The sequence below is a fragment of the Drosophila gunungcola genome (assembly GCF_025200985.1).
Source record: "Drosophila gunungcola strain Sukarami chromosome 3L unlocalized genomic scaffold, Dgunungcola_SK_2 000014F, whole genome shotgun sequence".
Classification (NCBI taxonomy): domain Eukaryota; kingdom Metazoa; phylum Arthropoda; class Insecta; order Diptera; family Drosophilidae; genus Drosophila; species Drosophila gunungcola.
In genome coordinates this window covers 1,434,787-1,453,651 of record NW_026453182.1, presented here as the reverse complement: position 1 = coordinate 1,453,651, position 18,865 = coordinate 1,434,787, and the positions used below count along the sequence as shown (strand labels likewise).

Genomic DNA, 18,865 nt, shown 5'->3' with positions numbered 1-18,865 from the left:
GTGTAGCCCTGAAAGGGGCACACTGTTTTGATGAGATACCGTATCACGAAAAACAGTCATACCGCAAATACTGCCACACCATCGGAAAGGTAAAAACACCTTCATTTTCTTTGTTTCTAATTGACCACTTGACTAGATAAAGGTAAAAACAGAACTTAATTTTTAAAATGATGACAGGGCTTAAATCTAAATCATCATTTATATCTTTTCCCGCTTTAATTCGACACCAAAACAACCATGAAAACAGATGTTTTGTTGTGCGAGCGGGACGGATATAAGGCTGCATTCGCGAATCAAGAGAACACAAAAATGCAATAATAAATGTGTGTGGAATGGAGGAGGCGCAAAAGTCCAGAAAAAAAACGCGCCACACATGTAAAAATTTCACAATTTGCCGTAATATTTACAGTTACTTATGCGAGAAACAATGTCTTTCGCCAATTGGCATTATCAGCAAACAATAAACAATAGGAGAGGGACAAGCACGCTGCGCGGCTTTGCGGCTCTTGAACATGACCACGGTTCTCGACCGACCGACTGAATTTTTTCACGCCGACTTTTGGCCGACTCAAACAATGCACTCACCCTGGAAATTATCGTCATTATCTTCCTCCGATGCCATGCTAGCAGTCGAATGCAACTTTTACGCTATTTAAGCACACGAAAATGGCTTAATTTTCACAACAAATAATTAAGCACACACAGACACGACGAGAAAAAAATAGACAGTTGTAAGCGGCTTCAACAAATATGGCGGAGCGGAGAGCGACAAAAAATTGAGAGAGACAGAGCTGCAATTCGATAAAACGAAGCAAAACGGTCGCACTGGCCGAGTGTGTGTGGACAACGACAACCCTGTTTGAATTTTGTTTAACCAGCCTGTCTTGTCTCAAAGAATTTTTCACCGAAAAAAACCTTGTGTCTTGTTTTCTTTTGCAAATTCGCTGTATAAAACGCACGAGGAATGTGCCAAGTTGTTGGTAAATAACATTTACTTTTTAGTTCGACCCATTTAATTGCGAATTATGTCGTCCATTATCACGCGCAAGGATGGCGACGTCGACGACCAGAAGTTGTCCAAAAAGCGCGCTGCCGCCTCAGATTCCGGAGGCGGGAGTGGCGCCATCGAAGCGCCCAAGAAATCCCGCTTCGATGTCCTGGAAAAAAATGGCGGTGGTGACCAGAAAGAGGATGCGGCCATGTCCGCCTCGCTGAGTTCCACGCAGATCAAGCTAATGATGGCCCATGCCCAGAGAGAGATCGAGGAACGCAAGCGGGCCCTGAGCAATCTGCGCGACAAGGATCCCCTGCTGGCATCCGTTCCCTCGATTGGAATGCCCGTTGCCCTGGCCACCCAGGCGCTGTCCAAGAAACCCACGCCCGAGGACTCTGAGAAGGCCAGAAAGATAGCCGAATTGCAGGCGCAGATCAGGGCCAAGCTCACCGGCAATTTGGCAAACTTGATTCAACCAAATGCAGTGGCAGCCGCCGCAGCAGCTGCTGCACAGGCACAGGAGCGACCCAAGCCCCTGATCCTGGACGAGGAGGGACGCACTGTGGACAAGAGCGGAAGAACCATCAACATACCCACGGTGACACCCACTCTAAAGGCCAACATACGCGCCAAGAAGCGCGAGGTTTTCCAGCGCCAAACTGGCTTGGGTGAACGCAGTGAATCCGGCACTTCTGCGCAAGAGGAGGCCATCAAGTACTTTGACGATCGCATAGCCCAGAAGCCCACGGTGAGGAACAAGAGGACACTGCGGTTCCATGAGCCCGGCAAGTTTCAGCAGCTGGCCGAACGGATGCGAATGAAGAGCCAGTTAGAACGGCTGCAGAACGAGATTTCGCAAATAGCCCGAAAAACGGGGATCTCGTCGGCCACCAAGCTGGCGTTGATTGCTCCGAAGCAGGACATGCCCGACGATGTGCCCGCCATGGAGTGGTGGGACTCAGTCATACTCACCCAGGACCTGGAGACTCTAGACGAGGAGAGCGGTAAGATAAGCATTCGCCAGACGGCCATTAGCAACCTCATAGAGCATCCCACACAAATGAAGCCACCAAGTGAGTAAATACCAAGCAATGCTTTCAATAGAAACTAAAATCCTTCCCCTTTAGATGAGCCCATGAAGCCGGTGTATCTGCCCGTATTCCTTACCAAGAAGGAGCGCAAGAAGCTGCGTCGCCAGAACCGTCGCGAGGCCTGGAAGGAGGAGCAGGAGAAGATCCGCTTGGGATTGGTGGCCCCACCAGAGCCCAAGCTGCGCATTTCCAACCTAATGCGTGTTCTGGGCTCGGAGGCCGTGCAGGACCCCACAAAGATGGAGCAGCATGTCCGCGAGCAGATGGCCAAGCGGCAAAAGGCGCACGAGGATGCCAACAATGCCCGCAAGCTGACCAGCGAGCAGAAGAGCGAGAAGAAACAGCGCAAACTCAGGGAGGACACCAGCTGCGGAGTGCATGTGAGCGTGTATCGCATACGCGATCTGCAGGACAACCAGAGCAAGAAGTTCAAGGTGGAGACCAATGCCAAGCAGCTGCAAATGACCGGCAGCGTTGTGTTGTTTCGCGATTGCTGTGTGGTCGTCGTGGAGGGTGGTCCCAAGCAGCAGAAGAAGTACCGCCGCCTCATGCTAACGCGCATCAAGTGGGAGGAGGACCTGGCGAAGGGCAACGACGGGCAGGACGTGCCCAACTCGTGTGTGCTCGTTTGGGAGGGAACTAGTCAGCGTCGCCACTTTGGCGAAATCAAGTTCAAGATCTTTCCCATGGAAAAAATGGCCCGCGAGTTCTTTCAGAAGCACCAGGTTGAGCACTACTGGGATCTGGCATACTCGGGGGCCGTGCTCGAGGCCTCCACGGATCAGCAGTAGAAGGAGTCGCTGGAGATGCGACGAAAAGCATTCTAGGAATTACAAGTAAAACCTACGGTACTAAAAATTCACTTTCGAAAGGATAAGAAGTCTGAATTGATGTTTTAAAGCGCCACGCATTTAATATGTACTCTTTCTCGGAGCTTTTCGAAACCTTTGGAAGTGCAAAAAATATAAATAAAAGTTTTATCAGGACTCAAGAGATTCATTGTATTTATTTCTAGGAAGAATCTCTTTACTCCTTCTAATAGAAAAAATTTGTCCAAAATATCCCTAAACCCCTGTAAGGGAAATTACTGAAAGTAGGAAAAAAATCGAAATTTTATTGGCTAATTCCTCTTAACATAGGGATCTTCCTTAATGTTGGATTGGATAAACTCGTCCAAGCCTTGCGTCTTTAGCTTCTCGATAATCTCCCCCAACCGCTGATCCTCCAGGGCGCTCTCGGCCTTCTCGCGCAGGTCCAGTTCGTGCTGCTCCTTGACCCGCTTGGTCAGGACACCTCTGACCAGCTGTCGCAGCGACTTGTTAATGGCTAGCGTGTAGTCCAGCAGTTTTACATAGGTCTCAGGACTTAGATATCCGCACTGTTGACACTGAGCGATCTGTTCAAAGGTGTCCATGCTGGCGGTGATGATCAGACCGTGCTCTTGGACAGACGGGGGCGTGGAGGTTTCACTGGTGCCGCTATTGCCTCGATGCTTCCACAACAGCTCCTCTACCTTGGCACTGGGATTAAGGAAGACGTGATCCCGAAAGATACAAGCCGTGGAGGCCGTAATCAGATCGTATGTGGAAATTCCGCACTCCACCAGGGCCACGCCGCAGCAATTGATGGCCGTGCTAAGCAGGCAGCCATCATCGTCTAGGATCAGAACCCGTATGTCCAGCTGAAAGTTGAGGAACTCCGTTCGGCAAACAACCGGCTCCATGGCCTTGGTCAGCATGCTGCCTAAGTGTCGTTCCCGTTCCGCCACCGATTCCAGATCCCCCGTAGCAAAGGCCGCAAAGTTCACATAGCAACTGAGCACGCCCATGTTCATCCGGCGGGCGCTGGCGCGGATTAGCTCCTTTGGCGGTGACACAATGGCAAGTACCTTGGTGTTTCCATACTCCATGTACGCGGAGCCCCTCACAGTGGTCAAAACACCGGCCCGAATAACTGCAATTACGGATATCTATCAGAACTGTAACATTAATTAAGGAAGTGTTTTTAACCAACAGGTGTTCCTGGGCGCCAGTTTAGTGGGCTCCTTTGCCGGCTTGGACAGACTATCAAAAAAATCATCGCCGTCCTTCGGCGTTGTGTAGAGCTCCTCCGCTATGGAGGCTCCATCGAGCAGGCTGTTCTTGGTTTGAGTCACTCTCAACATATTACTATTAGTAGTCCTCTCAATTTAAACGAAACGTAAACAAACTAAATTCACATGTGAGCCAAAAAATATGGTTTTCGTTTTGTCTTTTGAGTAAAATACTTTTGTGGTATTTTTAGTACTATATAAGTATTTTTCAGTATGTTAAAAACAGAGAAATTACCAATTCGGTAATTGATATCACAAAGGAGCAGGAATGAATAGACAAATCATGAGCATAAGAACAAATTTCTACTTGCGAATGTCAAAATTATATTTATTAATAGTAATAGTAAGAGCTAATTTGTTAGCGGAAAAATTCAAATTTCTGTTCTCTTCTTCTTGTTTACCTTGCTTACTTCTCATAGGCCCATCAGCTGTTTTTGCATTAGCGGGTGCAGTGTGAATGGATCGCTTCAAAATTTTCTGCCAAAAACTAGGCGACACGTGTATTAGTTATAAATCTTAAGCAAACGTGGAAAACATCACGTTGCTCGAAATTACACATTTTGTTTAATAATTCAAAATTTTTCAGTAAATCTTGCGAAGCGCTGTCTCCGGGGAAATTTGAAATCAAAACCATAAATAGTTTTGGTACTGGTAGAAATGTGTTAGTAAAGCCGTCACAACCCAATTCCAAATCAAACTTAAGCTAACTTAATAAAATAATAGTATTTAACATATTATAAAATTATTATTATTTTTTAAAAAGTCTATTAAAGCGCCAATGGAATAAGGCTACTTATAGCTATAAATATGTAATAAAATCACAGTTCCAACTATTTTTTGTAACAGCATAAATTTACACCCAAATGCTCAATGCGAATATAAACCATATGGGCGAAAAATAACATAGTGCACATCAGTGAGAAAAGCGCATTAGTAGCAACCAAATATTTTGGAATATCGAAAACGACTATCGGTTGAAAAACGATATTTGTATATCAACATAGCGCTCTAATGTGACCAGTTCTTGATTATTTTGACTCAGAATATTAGTATTTTTCCCTGACTACCTTGGTATATTTTGGCGTTCCCCATTTGGTCACACCCACAAAAAGCGCTGTGTAATTCTGCTGTTTCAACAACGAAAAAAGGAACAAAAGCGAACGCCGCATTACAGTTGAAACTAAAGTGTAACTATAATCAAATATAAAATTTGAAGTGGAGAAAGCAGACAGTGCATCGCAAAAATGACGGGCGAAACCAAGCAGGAGAAGAAGCAGCCGCAGCCGGCGGCCACAGGCGGCGATGCGAAGGATCCGAAGGCCAAGAAGGACGAGAAGAAGGACGGCAAGGATAAGGAGCAGCAGCCGGAGCTGTCGGACGAGGACCAGCAGTTGCAGGAGGAGCTGGAACTGCTGGTGCAGCACCTGCAGGAGCCGGACGCGAAGCTTTACCAACCGACGCTGGAGATGATGGCCAAGTTGATCCGGGCCTCCACCACGTCAATGACCTCGGTCCCCAAGCCGCTGAAGTTCATGCGTCCGCACTACGACACCATGAAGACGGTCTACAAGCACATGCCGGATGAGCAGTCCCGCCAGCTGTGCGCCGACATCATCTCAGTGCTCTCCATGACCATGGGCAGCGGCAAGGATTGCCTGGCCTACCGGTTCCTCTGCGATCGCAAGCAGCGCATCGGCGACTGGGGCCACGAGTATGTGCGTCATCTCTCGGGCGAGATATCCGCCCACTATCACGACACCACTGGCGATTTCCGTGTCCAGCTCATCGAGCTGGTCAAGCAGATCATCCCCTACAACATGGAGCACAATGCCGAGGCGGATGCCTGCGATCTGCTCATCGAAATCGATCACCTGCACCTGCTGGGCGACTACGTGGACGAATCGGCCTATCCGCGCGTCTGCCTCTACCTGCAGTCCTGCTATCCCTATGTCCCCGAGCCGGACAACACCATCATCTTGGAAACGGCCCTGCAGCTGTCGCGCAAATTCACCCAGCACACACAGGCCATGCGACTGGCCCTGATGCTCAACGACATGGACAAGATCGGCGAGATATTCAAGGAGCCCAAGGAGCCGGCCATGCAGAAGCAGCTGGCCTTCATGCTGGCACGCCAGCAGATTTGCCTGGAGCTGGACGAGTCGGTGCCGGACTACGACGACCTGATGGAGATCATGTCCAATGCTAATCTGAACAAGCACTTCCTGAATCTGGCCCGCGAGCTGGACATCATGGAGCCCAAGACGCCGGAGGATATTTACAAGTCGCATCTGGACAACTCGCGCTCCCGCTTCGCCTCGATCCAAGTGGACTCGGCCAAGCAGAATCTGGCGGCCAGCTTTGTAAATGGCTTCGTCAATGCCGGCTTTGGCGTCGATAAGTTACTGTCGGAGGATGGCAACAAGTGGCTGTACAAGAACAAGGAGCACGGCATGCTCTCGGCCACCGCCTCGCTGGGTCTGATCCTTCTGTGGGACGTCGATGGCGGCCTGACCATGATCGACAAGTACTTGTACTCCACCGACGACAACATCAAGTCCGGCGCCTTGCTGGCCTGCGGAATCGTCAACTGCGGCATTCGTAACGAGGTCGATCCAGCCCATGCCCTGCTCTCCGACTACATCGACAACCAGAACTCCTGCATGCGTGTTGGCGCCATCCTTGGCCTGGGCATCGCCTACGCCGGCTCCAACCGCTCCATTGTGATCGACACGTTGAAGACGGTCTTCTCCTTTGGCAGCAACAACAAGAGCTCGGCCAGCGTGGAGATCCTGGGCATCACGGCCCTGTCGCTGGGTCTGATCAGCGTTGGCTCCTGCAATGCGGAAATCACCGAGATCCTGCTGCAGACCATCATGGGACTGACCAAGTCGGACCTCAAGGACACCTACACTAGGTTCCTGTTCTTGGGACTCGGCTTGCTGTACTTGGGCCGCCAGAAGTCCACCGAGGCCGTCATGATGACCCTGGAGGTTCTGGAGGAGCCGCACCGCAGCATGGCCACCACCATGGTGGACATTTGCGCATATGCCGGCACTGGCAATGTGCTCAAGATCCAGCAGTTGCTCCACATCTGCTCCGATCACTATGAGACCACCAGCGCCGATGACGAGAAGGAAAAGAGCAAGAAGGACAAGGGCAAGGACAAGGTAATAACTTATTATAATTTATATATAATATATTATAAAATTATCGTTACACTCGACTTTTTAGGACAAGGAGAAGGAAAAGGAGAAGGAAAAGGAGCGCGAGAAGGACTTGTCGGCCACTCAATCGATCGCCGTGCTGGGCATTGCCCTGATCGCCATGGGTGAGGACATTGGCGCCGAGATGGCGTACCGCTCCTTTGGCAACCTGCTGCGCTATTGCGAGCCGGCAATCCGGCGGGCCGTCCCACTGGCCCTGGGCCTGATCTCCGCCTCCAATCCCAAGCTAAACATCATCGACACGCTGAGCAAGTTCTCGCACGACAGCGATGCCGAGGTGGCCCACAACGCGATCTTTGCCATGGGCCTGGTGGGCGCCGGCACGAACAACGCCCGCCTGGCCTCCATGCTGCGCCAGTTGGCGCAGTACCATTCGAAGGATCCCAGCAATCTGTTCATGGTCCGTATTGCCCAGAGTCTGACGCACTTGGGCAAGGGCACCCTGTCGTTGAGTCCCTACCACAGCGATCGCCAGCTGATGAACCCCATGGCCGTTGCTGGCCTGATGGCCACGCTGGTGTCCCTGCTGGATGTGAAGAACCTGATCCTGAACCGGTCGCACTATCTGCTCTACACCCTGGTGCCGGCCATGCAGGCACGCATGCTGATCACCTTCGACGAGGAGCTCAACCAGCTGCAGGTGCCCGTGCGCGTCGGCATTGCCATCGATGTGGTCGGACAGGCCGGCAAGCCGAAGACCATCACCGGCTTCCAGACCCACACCACGCCCGTCCTGCTGGCCATCGGCGAGCGTGCCGAGCTGGCCACCGACGAGTATCTGGCCCTCACCCCCGTCATGGAGGGATTCGTCATACTGAAAAAGAACCCCAACTTTGTTAAATAGAGAGTGCATTCAAACATCTAACGTTTAAGATCATGCCTGAAATTTTATGTTCAGCAACTAACTCCCAATAACTATTTGTTCCCCTATTGGCAGTTGATTCAAATGTCATTAATACAAAATATATCTACTTATAAAAAATAAAAAACGTATTTATACTTTAAAACATCAAAGATAGATTGAATATGAATAAATTTTAAGGCTAGTGAAATGGCAAAATATGAGTGTTGTTGGTCTTGTGAAGCGTACCACAGATATTTGGACATATATCCATATATCATATAGCTCCCATAGGAACCATCGGGAAAAAAATTTTAAAAAAATTATAACTGATGTTTTTTATTTTTTTTTAATTCTTCGATATTTAGTAATGGTTAAATATTTCAGAATTACGGTTTAAATTTTATCAAAATCGGACGATCCCATAGCAACAATAAAAATATATACAAATTTTTTTTTAAATGTAACTTTTCTATATTGTAATGTTTTTTTTAAATTATTTTAATTTGACAGTTCAGCATTCCGATTTTAATTTTGGAAAATTGGAAAACGATATCATATAGCTGCTATCGGAACTATCGAACAATTGAGCTGCAAATCAGCATAGCTTCAACGTTTTTAAACATATCCGCAACTAAATCATAATTTTAATGTTTTCAGGAATATTTAATTTTTGCAATCGCTGCAAGGGTATATAAACTTCGGCTTGCCGAAGTTTGCTTCCTTTCTTGTTTTTTTATAATCTAAGAATATTTTAATTTTTTTCCAGAGAATACCGAAATTTCAGTCCCAGTTGGTAATGAAATAAACCATTTAAGACCATAGTTATGCACTGTAAAAATATATATATGCATACTTTATTCAGTGGCTTTTAGCAATTTTACTGTGTGAGTTTTGTGTTTGAAGTGGATTTTTATTATGCACGTATGTTTAAATGTAGGTGTATAGGCTCTAGTGATATTTGTATTTTTGTGTGATTTTGGAATTATGTTTTGCTTGTCAAGTACGCATTTCGCATTAAAAATAGATTTGCTTATTGCTGTAAATATATATTTGTATACACTCTGCACTAATTACATATAATAAATTTGTCTCATTTTCTCTGCCACAAAAGGTGAATTTACATGACCCGAATAAGATGAATAGTAAGCAAGATGATTCAAATAAGTTTTGAATTCTGTTTTCCATTAGCCCTGTATGTTCTGTATTTTTAAGTATCTGGCAAACTAAAGTGTTTCTGGTTTCGAGCTATTGGCCTACACAACTGAAGTGGCTTGTAGTGTCGCTGTTTATTTGAAACAACGAACCAAGTGAACGATTTTGAGGTCAATTTGAAATCCGACACAAGTTTTTACAAAAATGTCCAACATCATAAATCGATTAAAATATAACACAACATAATAGAAATAAATCATTAAAGATAGGTATGTAAAAATTGCCTGGCCTGGCTAAGCGTTTGCCAATGAAGCAAACTGAGCCCTGCGATGCATGTGGTCAACGGGAGGCGATGAGTGAGGACGAGGACGAGGTGGTGGTGGTGGTGGTGGTGATGGTGGAGGAACAGCAGCAGCAGCAGCGGCGGCGCCTGCGTCAGCGCCTCTCGTATTTGGCCGGCACCGATAGCCTGGTGCGCACTCCTCCGGCAGCTCCTCCTGATCCGCCCGCTCCTGATCCGCTCGACTTGGTCCGCTCTGATGTCGAGCGACGTCGGACGATTGGTCGTTTGTTGCTGCTGTTGTTGCTGCTGCTGCTACTACTGTTGTTGTTACTGGTTGCTGGCAGTGTATTGTTATTGCTTTTGTTGCTCCTGGCTCCATTTCCGCTTCCGCTTCCTTGTCCATTTCCGGTTCCTGTCCCGGCATTTCCGTCGCTGTAGCGCTGCCGCTTGCCTGGCGCTATATTATCTGTACAAGGACCCAAAATGAAACACAATTAACTAAGGTAAATAATGTGCATAGCTCCAGTAAACAATGTACTTAATTAATTGCCCACACAGTTGTCGTCAACTGGGTTCGCAATGCCATTAATTCCCACGGGTCTAACTTCACCACATTCATCCTCAATAATACCAACATCGACAGCGTTATCGCTGTGGTCCACCACTTCTGGCACATCCGCCGCCTGCTCCACATCTGCCCACGACCGCGCGTTCACATTGAGAGGAAGAATTCAGTTAAAGTCCAAAGGAAAAAGTTCAAAAGAAAAAAAAGTCCAAAGGATAAATTTTGATTGAAATTTTGATTGGCTTTCATTGTGAACTCATGACGATGGTTAGATGCTTTGGTGTATTTGTATGTACATATGGAGATGCATGTACTGATTCATCTTCTTGTTGTTATGAGGTTAATTGTTGACATTCAGTTAATCAGTTAAAGTTAAGAGATGAATATTTAAAATGGGTTTATATTCCTTATGCTTCTACAGCAGGTGTAAAATAAGATTATTAAAACCTAAGACTACTAAAAAATTATTTTCGAATTAAGTTTAATTTAAAAAAAGTTAATTCAATAAATTAAATTTTGATTTATTCTTGCATATGTTAAAAAAAATTGTTAAAATAAAATGATTCAAAACTAAAAACTATTTTCAAAATTCTGTATAATGAAGAAAGAATATTGAAAATATTTGTATCCTTTCATAAAAAGAGTTTTTTTTAAATTCTCATTACTTCCTAGCAAGACATTTTTTTTAATAATTTAACTTAAACCAAAGAAGAATAATATAAAAATGTATTTGTTAAGTATAAAACTTAAATTTTTTTCCAACTGATTTTGCTTTGTATTAATACCAGGTTTTAAATATATAATTCAAATTTCATTAAGCCAATAATAAACTGATTTTATAAGGTTTTAAAGTGGCAATGTTGCTAGTTTACTAACTGAACTCTAAAATTTTCTTAGGAACCTGTCTATGGCCGCAACCCTCTCAGATTGCAGCATATAATCCCAAGTCGTGACGGTGTCCAAAGCAAATGACTACGATGGAGATGAGACTGGAATGCTCGCAGTATTTCTGCATGCTGACGTGGCTCTTACCTTTGGCGCTCAGCTTGCGCTTTGAGGCGGGTGCCGCCGCCAGGCGCGTTCCGCTGACACTGCGTTTCTGGCCGGGATCGGAGCGGCGCTCCCTTGTGTTGGCCAGGGTGGCCAGCGGCTGATCGGCGCTCTTCTTGGCCACGTTCTTGCTGTTGTTGGTGCCGCCGTTGCTGCCATTTTCCGCTGTCTTTCCCTGATTCCCAGTGGCGGCCGCTGCACTGGCTCGCTTCAGGTGTGCCGGCATCCGTTTGGGCGGCTGCATCGAGCTGGCCGCCGCCCCACTTCCGGACGTGGAGGCCGACGAGGTAGCTGCTTGGTCTGCGGGCGGAGCTGGCTTCTGCGGCGACTTGAGCGTCTTGGGATCCTCCTGCTTCTTGTGCATGCCCACGTCCAGCCAGAACTTGAGCTGCTCCTCGCGCTGGCGCTGCATCAGCTCCTGTCCGGCGGCGTACTTGCTCAGCAGTCCCTGGAGCTTCTGTACCGTCTTATAGACCGTCTCGGCCGCAATCAAACCGTAGTCGAAGAGCGAGCACATGTGCAGGATGAAGTTGCGGTAGAGATTCTTGCGCACAATCTCGTTGCCCTTGGCGTCGAGGAACATCTCGCAGGCTATCGGCAGCTGGCAGTCGCCCACGAACCCGTGCCGCATCACGTGCAGGTTCCACAGCTTCATCAGCTCCTTCTCGCCCTCGTTTACATCGGAGAACTCGTCGATCATCTGGATGGTCTTCTGGCGCAGCCACAGCGGATCGCTCTCGCCCTCCGAGTCGATGTCCAGCTCCTTTGGATGCACTGGCAGGCAGGTTTCCGTGTGGTGGTAAAGCCTGCAAGTATTTTGTGGCGGTTCGTGGAGTTAACAAATTTCGATACCAATTATTAGATAGTGTAATTAAATGTTATGCTAAATTTTTATTCTTTCGGTATCAATAGGTATCAATTTATTTTAATTCGTTTTTAAAGATTTTCCATAACATTTTATAACAAAATTAAAGTGTTGCTAATGCTCTTCAAATTCCTCTCTAAAAATTTGCTTTAATTGTATATTTTAAATTGTGCTCTTTTCCTTAGATTATTAAATTTTACTGAGATATATTCTCTCTTTTTTTTCTTTGTTTAATTTGACACCCAAAAATGTACATCCAACAAAACTACTACAAGGCATTTTTCCAAAGCATTTCTTATCTTTTTTCAAAAAGTTTCTCATTAAAGAACACACATGAAAAACTCTTAAATAATGGAATCGTTTTGAATTTAAAAAGATAAAGCTTCTAAACTAAGATTGCAATTCGGCTCAATATATTCTCTCCAATCTTTTAAATCCACTCGAATAGCCCTTACCTGTTGTGACCCGTAATGTACGAACGCTGATTGCTGATCTCGTCCTCGTCCAGCTCCAGGAACTCGTCCAGGCAGGTCTTCTGGCGCCTTGGCCGGCACACCATCAGGCTGGTGACCGAGGTGCGTCTCACGGGGCCGCAGGTGCGGGCAAACGATGAGCCCGAAGGTCCGGCCAGGTCATATGGCGAACCGGCATACGATCCATCGTAGGCGTCATTGATGGTGACATCGATTCGCGCCCCACTTCCTGCCGGCTGGTAGGTGAAGTTAAAGCGGGCGTGGCATAGCTTCAGGTGCTTGAGCAGGGCATAGAGACGCAGGCAGTCCAATCCGCACCACGGGCAGTTCAGTTCCTGTGTGTACTCCGTCTGCTGGCGCGTGTTGTTGCTGTACATGAAGTTGTACACGATCTGGATGTGCTCCAGCGTGGATTTGCACAAGGTGCTGCCTCCTACGCCGTTCTTCAATCCATTGCAGTTATTGTTGTTGCTGTAGTTATTGTTATTGTGGTGATTCATCTCGGCAGCCACCGCATCCAGATGCTGGACATATCGCTGCAGTTCCGGCCCCGAAATAATCTCCGGCAGCTGTTCGTTGGACAGTGTGAGGTGGAACTTGAGCATGGGACTCTGCTGGTAGACATCGTAGGTCAGCGAGTGTGGAATGTAGCTGTCGGGCATCGTTTCCCATGTGCATTTCTTTGGTGAGAAGGACTTGATGCTGGTGGAATTCAGAGGCTGCAGCATAGCCTCGTACTCGCCTTCGGTAATGAAGCCGCTGGACTTCTCGTACAATATCAGCTCCGAGCCAAACATCTTCTCATTTCGACGCGTTCGCTTGTTCGGCGGGGTTTCTGCGGAAAAAGAAATAACTTTGGATGAAGACATGAAGACAGCGTATGATCTGGGCCAACTCACCTGCATTCTCATCGTTGCACGTGCTGGGCGCCAGCACCTTGATGCGAAAGAGCAGCTTGTACAGTGTGTGCTGTTCACCCATCGGCCGCATTGCCTGCAAAGGAATGCTGATGGTGGCATGCTCTTCCACGCGATCCTTTGGGTTATAAACGATCTGGGAGCTCTTGCTGAGCAGCTCCTGGAAGTCCAGGGTGCTGTCCTTGCGCTTGCTGCGTGTGATCTTGTAGAGCGTCGTCTCCACGCTCACAGGCTCACCCGCCTCGCAGAGCAGGTGCTCCTGCAGCACATCCTCGCCAGAATCGTTGGCCGTCGCCGAAGCCGCCGCCTGCAGTTTCTCGTGCAGCGAGTCGTAAATGACGTGGAGGTAGTTTTGGCTCACCGCCTCCGATTTCTGTGTTATGCTGTCCAGCATGGAGTTCACCTGGAAGCTGGCCCGCTTCTTGTTGTTCCGCGACATGCGTTCCTTCATGTAGCTGAGCGTGCGATTGAGGAAGATGGGCTGTGCGTTTAGGGAGTAATATATTAGTAAGGGGCTTAAGGGCTATCGAGGGTACACAAGAAATCTCTAACACGATGTTTGGTTGGTTGCCGTAAAAAAAATGCAATTTCGTTTTAAAATACGTAGGTTTTTGCCTATTAAGTAAACTCGTTACTCACTATGAATAAAGGTTACTGGAAAACCGGAAATTAACTTTTGTTCATAGTGTGAGCTTCATACATATGCTTGAGGAAAAGGTTCTATTTTTTATACAATGTGGAAGAGGTTTATCGAAGATTTGATTTCTATGATGGGGGGCATTCCAAACACTATAATTTTTTTAACGTTGCAATGGAATATGAACCGGAAACCGTTTGGAAATTGCAGATTTTAAAGTTTTTGTTGAAATTGTGTGTTAGTTGGCCGATAATTTCAACTCATAATAATAACTCATAATAATGGTAAACCAATATTTGGCAACTGATTGGTAGAGATTTCTTGGATCTTCCCTCTAAAAGTTGGGACACCGGATATTTGGAAGTGATGTCTGGGACCTAATAAAACATACATTGGTCTCGTGTCGATTGCGCAGGTAGCGATAGATCTGCGTGGGCTCTGAAAGGTAAAGATTTAACGTAGTGCATCTGGTGTCTCATAGGTAAGCCCATGGCTTTACTCACTCTCAAAGGCCTGCAAAAAGAGTTCCTGCTCCTGCTGGTGGCCATTGAGTTTGACCTGTCCCTCAGCCGCCGCCGGCGGTACAGTAGAGCCAGCATTTGACGCCTCCGCTGATCCATGGGATAGACAATTTAGGCCATTTGTGGTCGCGCCATCAGCATTATTGTCTTTCTCGCGTTTTTTCGCTGGTGCCATTGTGTGTGTGTGTTGTTGGCAGAAGGGGGCGGGGGCGGGTTCTGGGGGAGCGATACGGGTGTTCTACGGATCACAATTACAACCGCACGCACTCGCTTTTAATTTGTGCACATTTTCCCCGCAAAAGAGTCCATTAAGAATCGAGTTTTCTTTGTTTTTCGCAGCGCTATGCGTGTTTTTGCTGTCTTCTTTTTCGGCGCGAAACCTTTTGCTTTTGTCTCAGCGTTATTATGGGCGTATTTGCAACGTTACGACAGTATGACGGTTAGATTTATAATTGCAACTCACTAAAACTATTTAATTATATTATCATCGTTTTATTTATATGTAATAAACTTTATATTAAACACTTTCACACGTTGACAAACAGTGCAATTGCTTTTTTTTTGCATTCTTTCATGCCGCATGCATTTATGTATCATGCAGCCTAATGACACTTTTTGCGTTAGCCAACACTGCAGTTTAGCATAAATTCATGTTTACAATTCTTGAAAAAAAAAGTAAAAGCCTGTGAATATTTGTTTGTGTTTTGTGTTTCTATATTTTAATAACCAAACTAGTTAAACGCGAAGTTAACAACAAAAACCAGTTTAGTTCATAGACAGCTGTTTGCTTCCAGTGCTGAAAGTCTAGCAATTGAATCCATCTGGCAAGGCCGTTTTTGCTGGTATATTTTGCAAAATCATAAACGGGCACACCCCTCCCTTTTCACATGCATTAAGCCGAATTTGTTGAAATTATTAACAATCGGTGAAACATTTGCTTAACAAAAGCCTATTTTCAGTAAAAACGCCTGTAGCAACTCAATCAAAATGGATAAGAACAGCGCAGCGTTGTACAAAAAGATGCAGACTGAGGTTGAGTCATACCAGAACCTGCAAAAATGTGAGTAGAATTGCAAGCCATCTGGTTGTAAATTGTCATTTATATGGAAAATACCTGGTCCTCGACAGCCTGCGTCAAGATGGTCAAACAGCGGGCCTTGCTAGAGAGCCAGCTCAACGAGAACAAATGCGTCCTGGAGGAACTGAATCTTCTGGGACCCGACAACAAGGTCTACAAGCAGTTCGGACCAGTTTTGGTCAAACAGGAGCTGGAGGATTCGCGCCAGAATGTCGGAAAGCGCATCGAATACATCTCCAAGGAGCTAAAGAGTTCCAGCGACACCCTGGAGAATATGTAAGTGGCAATTTCTACGTATGCCATCTTTATATTAACGTTTTGCTTTCCAATTCCTATTTTTTCAGAGAAAAGGATATGCTAAAGCATCGGGAAGCCATAGGCAAATACCAACAGCAATGGCAGGTGGCGGCGGCAATGAAGTAAAGGTGTCCTGGGCACAAACTATTTATAAATTATTTTGGAATAGCTTAGTGGCTTAAATAAATCACCTGGCGCGACCGCTTCATTTTGAAATCAATAAACACATTGAAACATAGTTTACTACCAACTTTATAGTTTTTTTTTTATGTATGTACAAGGTAATGAAACATTAAAATTTTAAAATCAATTGCAAAAAAAAAACGAAATCAGGAATGAAAACAAATTGCATGTTAAAACAAAAAACCATCCTCATCGACGGACAATTGCTAACAATATTAAATTGTTTTAATGATACTTATACCTGATTTATTTTTAAAAATCCTAAATATAATTTTTAAAAGCTTATATGACCTTTAAATAATAGGTTGAAGTCAATTGAATGCGGATTATGCAGGAAATGTACTATATTATCAAAAATTTAAAAATAAATCAATCAAACTAAATAATTACAATTGTACACGTTATTTTGTTAACAATTTGAACAATTTGATTTTAACCAAAACTAGTTAAAGTAACTCGTAGGAATTCCCCTAATATTTTAGAACATTTCCGATCAGCTGTAAGTTTTAGCTCATCCACTAGCTGTTGCGGTATTTCAGCGCGTACGACCAGCTGCCACACTAAAATCTACGACTGGAATTGCCACGAAGAACAGAACTTATTTGTTGGCACAATTAAAACGGGCCTTAAAAGCGCTGCAAAACTCAGTGTCCGGTTTTGGAATACAGGTTGACGCAATCGAACGATGGGCTCGAGCCACAGCATCCATGTTCCCGGTGGCGGCACCGAAGGTAAGTGGTGACCAACTTTTCCGATGCGGTGCACGGACCACGTAAACGTAAACCTGCCGCTGGTCCAATCAGAAACAAGAACTCTGTAGTCGAGTAGTCGACTGTGGGATACCCATTGTTCAGTGCTCCATTGCAAAATGTTCCATTTTGAGTTTGTTTTTTTTTTTTAATGCATCTTGGTTACACTATATAGATGTATTTAACACAAACTTAATGAGCTTAATAACCATTAACAGTATACAAACGAAACTGACAATAACCATAAATCTTGTTTCGCAGGATACCATGTACTTAAAGTGCAGGATAACTCACCTGGTCAAAAGGCAGGACTGGAGGCCTTTTTCGACTTCATTGTGGCGATTGCTGGGACACGTCTGGACCAGGATAACGACATGCTGAAGGAGCTTCTGCGCCAGAACGTGGACAAGCCGGTGCGACTAACCGTGTATTCCAGCAAGACGCAGACGGTGCGCGAACTGACCCTTACGCCCAGTAACAGCTGGGGTGGTCAGGGACTGCTGGGCGTCAGCATCCGGTTCTGCTCCTTCGAGGGCGCCAACGAGAGCGTCTGGCACATCCTCGAAGTCCATCCCAATTCGCCCGCCGAGCTGGCTGGATTAAGGGCGTACAGCGACTATGTTATCGGAGCAGATGCCATTCGCCACGAGAACGACGACCTGTTCACCCTGATCGAAACGCACGAGCAACAGCCGCTGAAGATGTACGTCTACAATCTGGACGACGACGCCTGTCGCGAGGTCACCATCAAGCCGAATACCGCCTGGGGTGGCGAGGGAGCCCTGGGCTGTGGCATAGGCTTTGGCTATCTGCACCGCATCCCTGTGCAGGCAGATACCGTGGCCGGTGGCTCTGCTCCTTCTGCTGCCACGGCGGAGTCCTCTGCTCCGTTGCTGACTGCTGGAGGAGCGACTCCAGCTGTTGCTCCTGTAGCTACTGCTGTGGTCTCACCAACGCTGCCTTATATACCGCCACTGGCCAACACCTTTGGATCCACAAACGCGGAGGTCAGACCACCCACCATTGAGCCACCAGCACAGAGCCTGTTCAAGACCTACTTCAATCCGGATGAGGCCACCGATGCACTGACCGCAGCGCTGGAGACGCAGGCCCACATTGCCGAGCCCATTCCAGTTCCGGCTGCAGTCGCTGACGTGTCTGTGGCGCAAGTTCAGGTTCCCGCACCAGCGCAACCCTTGCCGCCGCCAACGAATATCTTTATACCCGGCGTTTTTGATCCAAGTACGCCACAAAACGCTGCTTTAGGCGGAATACCCGCCGCCCAGCTGCCATTTCCACAGGCCACGGCAGCACCGGCGGCTGTACCCATGTTCTCCGCACCGCAACAGGCTTACATGTCGGCTCCGGCTGTTCTCTCCTATCCAGCCGGCGCCCAGACAGTGCCGTCATATCCCCAGGTGCAGCCCTCCATGGGCGGACTGTTTCCCACGCAGCCAACGCCGTTGCCGCCGCAAATGGCCCATGTGTTTGCGCCACCAGTACCACCGCCCGCCAGTGCTGCTCCACCGGCAGATAACGAAACATCGGCACCGGCAATACACCAGGTCGGCAACTAAGACTTCAACTGGGCTAATTGACCAACTGCTAAACCTGGACAAATCGTCGTTAAGCTTATTTTGCGAGTATCATCTGATTGTTTTGAGTGATGATTGCGCTAGCAAGAATCACTAGTGGCGCGAAGGTGTGGGCCACAGCTGCATGCAAAAATGTGTACATTGCATTCATAATAATAATCTAAATTAATTATTATAATAAATAAACAAATATATATATATGTATTTTAGGTCTTTACACAATGTGCAACAATTTAATATATTGTGTTTCACACC

At 46.6% G+C, this 18,865-nt stretch overlaps 7 protein-coding genes across 11 annotated transcripts in view; 4 read left to right on the top strand and 3 right to left on the bottom strand.

Moving 5' to 3' along the window:
- LOC128259983 (chromodomain-helicase-DNA-binding protein Mi-2 homolog) overlaps positions 1-739 on the bottom strand; it is a 30,244-nt gene extending 29,505 nt beyond the window's left edge. Inside the window, 1 exon segment of the mRNA XM_052992646.1 lies at positions 586-739. Coding sequence (XP_052848606.1) covers positions 586-622 — 37 coding nt within the window. The 5' untranslated portion in view covers positions 623-739.
- Positions 740-834: 95 nt separating this feature from the next.
- On the top strand, positions 835-2,927 carry LOC128259987 (U4/U6 small nuclear ribonucleoprotein Prp3). 3 transcript variants are annotated; one of them, XM_052992653.1, is made up of 3 exons: positions 835-976; positions 1,050-2,067; positions 2,122-2,927. In XM_052992653.1, exons 1-3 carry the CDS (start codon positions 965-967, stop codon positions 2,874-2,876), a joined length of 1,785 nt encoding a protein of 594 aa, XP_052848613.1. In that variant the 5' UTR covers positions 835-964; the 3' UTR covers positions 2,877-2,927. The 3 variants fall into 3 exon arrangements, with proteins under 3 accessions (XP_052848613.1, XP_052848614.1, XP_052848612.1); XM_052992654.1 differs by having other exon boundaries at positions 846-980; XM_052992652.1 differs by having other exon boundaries at positions 864-2,067.
- A 252-nt stretch (positions 2,928-3,179) lies between these two features.
- On the bottom strand, positions 3,180-4,352 carry LOC128259988 (exosome complex component MTR3). Its single transcript, XM_052992655.1, has 2 exons — positions 4,099-4,352; positions 3,180-4,038 (listed from the first exon to the last, which is right to left on the bottom strand). The coding sequence occupies exons 1-2, from the start codon at positions 4,247-4,249 to the stop codon at positions 3,206-3,208; spliced, it is 984 nt and encodes a 327-aa protein (XP_052848615.1). The 5' UTR covers positions 4,250-4,352; the 3' UTR covers positions 3,180-3,205.
- Positions 4,353-5,263: 911 nt separating this feature from the next.
- On the top strand, positions 5,264-8,415 carry LOC128259937 (26S proteasome non-ATPase regulatory subunit 2). The gene is made up of 2 exons (XM_052992575.1): positions 5,264-7,344; positions 7,409-8,415. The coding sequence occupies exons 1-2, from the start codon at positions 5,422-5,424 to the stop codon at positions 8,243-8,245; spliced, it is 2,760 nt and encodes a 919-aa protein (XP_052848535.1). The 5' UTR covers positions 5,264-5,421; the 3' UTR covers positions 8,246-8,415.
- A 639-nt stretch (positions 8,416-9,054) lies between these two features.
- Positions 9,055-15,278, bottom strand: LOC128259956 (polycomb protein Su(z)12). Of its 3 annotated transcripts, none has more exons than XM_052992605.1 (7): positions 14,691-15,277; positions 14,579-14,625; positions 13,533-14,031; positions 12,616-13,468; positions 11,278-12,101; positions 10,219-10,374; positions 10,008-10,146 (listed from the first exon to the last, which is right to left on the bottom strand). In XM_052992605.1, the coding sequence occupies exons 1-6, from the start codon at positions 14,881-14,883 to the stop codon at positions 10,223-10,225; spliced, it is 2,568 nt and encodes an 855-aa protein (XP_052848565.1). In that variant the 5' UTR covers positions 14,884-15,277; the 3' UTR covers positions 10,008-10,146; positions 10,219-10,222. The 3 variants fall into 3 exon arrangements, with proteins under 3 accessions (XP_052848564.1, XP_052848565.1, XP_052848566.1); XM_052992606.1 differs by having other exon boundaries at positions 10,059-10,178; positions 14,691-15,278; XM_052992604.1 differs by lacking the exon at positions 10,219-10,374 and having other exon boundaries at positions 9,055-10,146; positions 14,691-15,274.
- Positions 15,279-15,557: 279 nt separating this feature from the next.
- LOC128259957 (probable prefoldin subunit 6) lies at positions 15,558-16,321 on the top strand. Its single transcript, XM_052992607.1, has 3 exons — positions 15,558-15,768; positions 15,837-16,062; positions 16,131-16,321. The coding sequence occupies exons 1-3, from the start codon at positions 15,696-15,698 to the stop codon at positions 16,207-16,209; spliced, it is 378 nt and encodes a 125-aa protein (XP_052848567.1). The 5' UTR covers positions 15,558-15,695; the 3' UTR covers positions 16,210-16,321.
- A 479-nt stretch (positions 16,322-16,800) lies between these two features.
- Positions 16,801-18,814, top strand: LOC128260030 (Golgi reassembly-stacking protein 2). The gene is made up of 2 exons (XM_052992714.1): positions 16,801-16,997; positions 17,277-18,814. The coding sequence occupies exons 1-2, from the start codon at positions 16,952-16,954 to the stop codon at positions 18,590-18,592; spliced, it is 1,362 nt and encodes a 453-aa protein (XP_052848674.1). The 5' UTR covers positions 16,801-16,951; the 3' UTR covers positions 18,593-18,814.
- Positions 18,815-18,865: the final 51 nt, after the last annotated feature.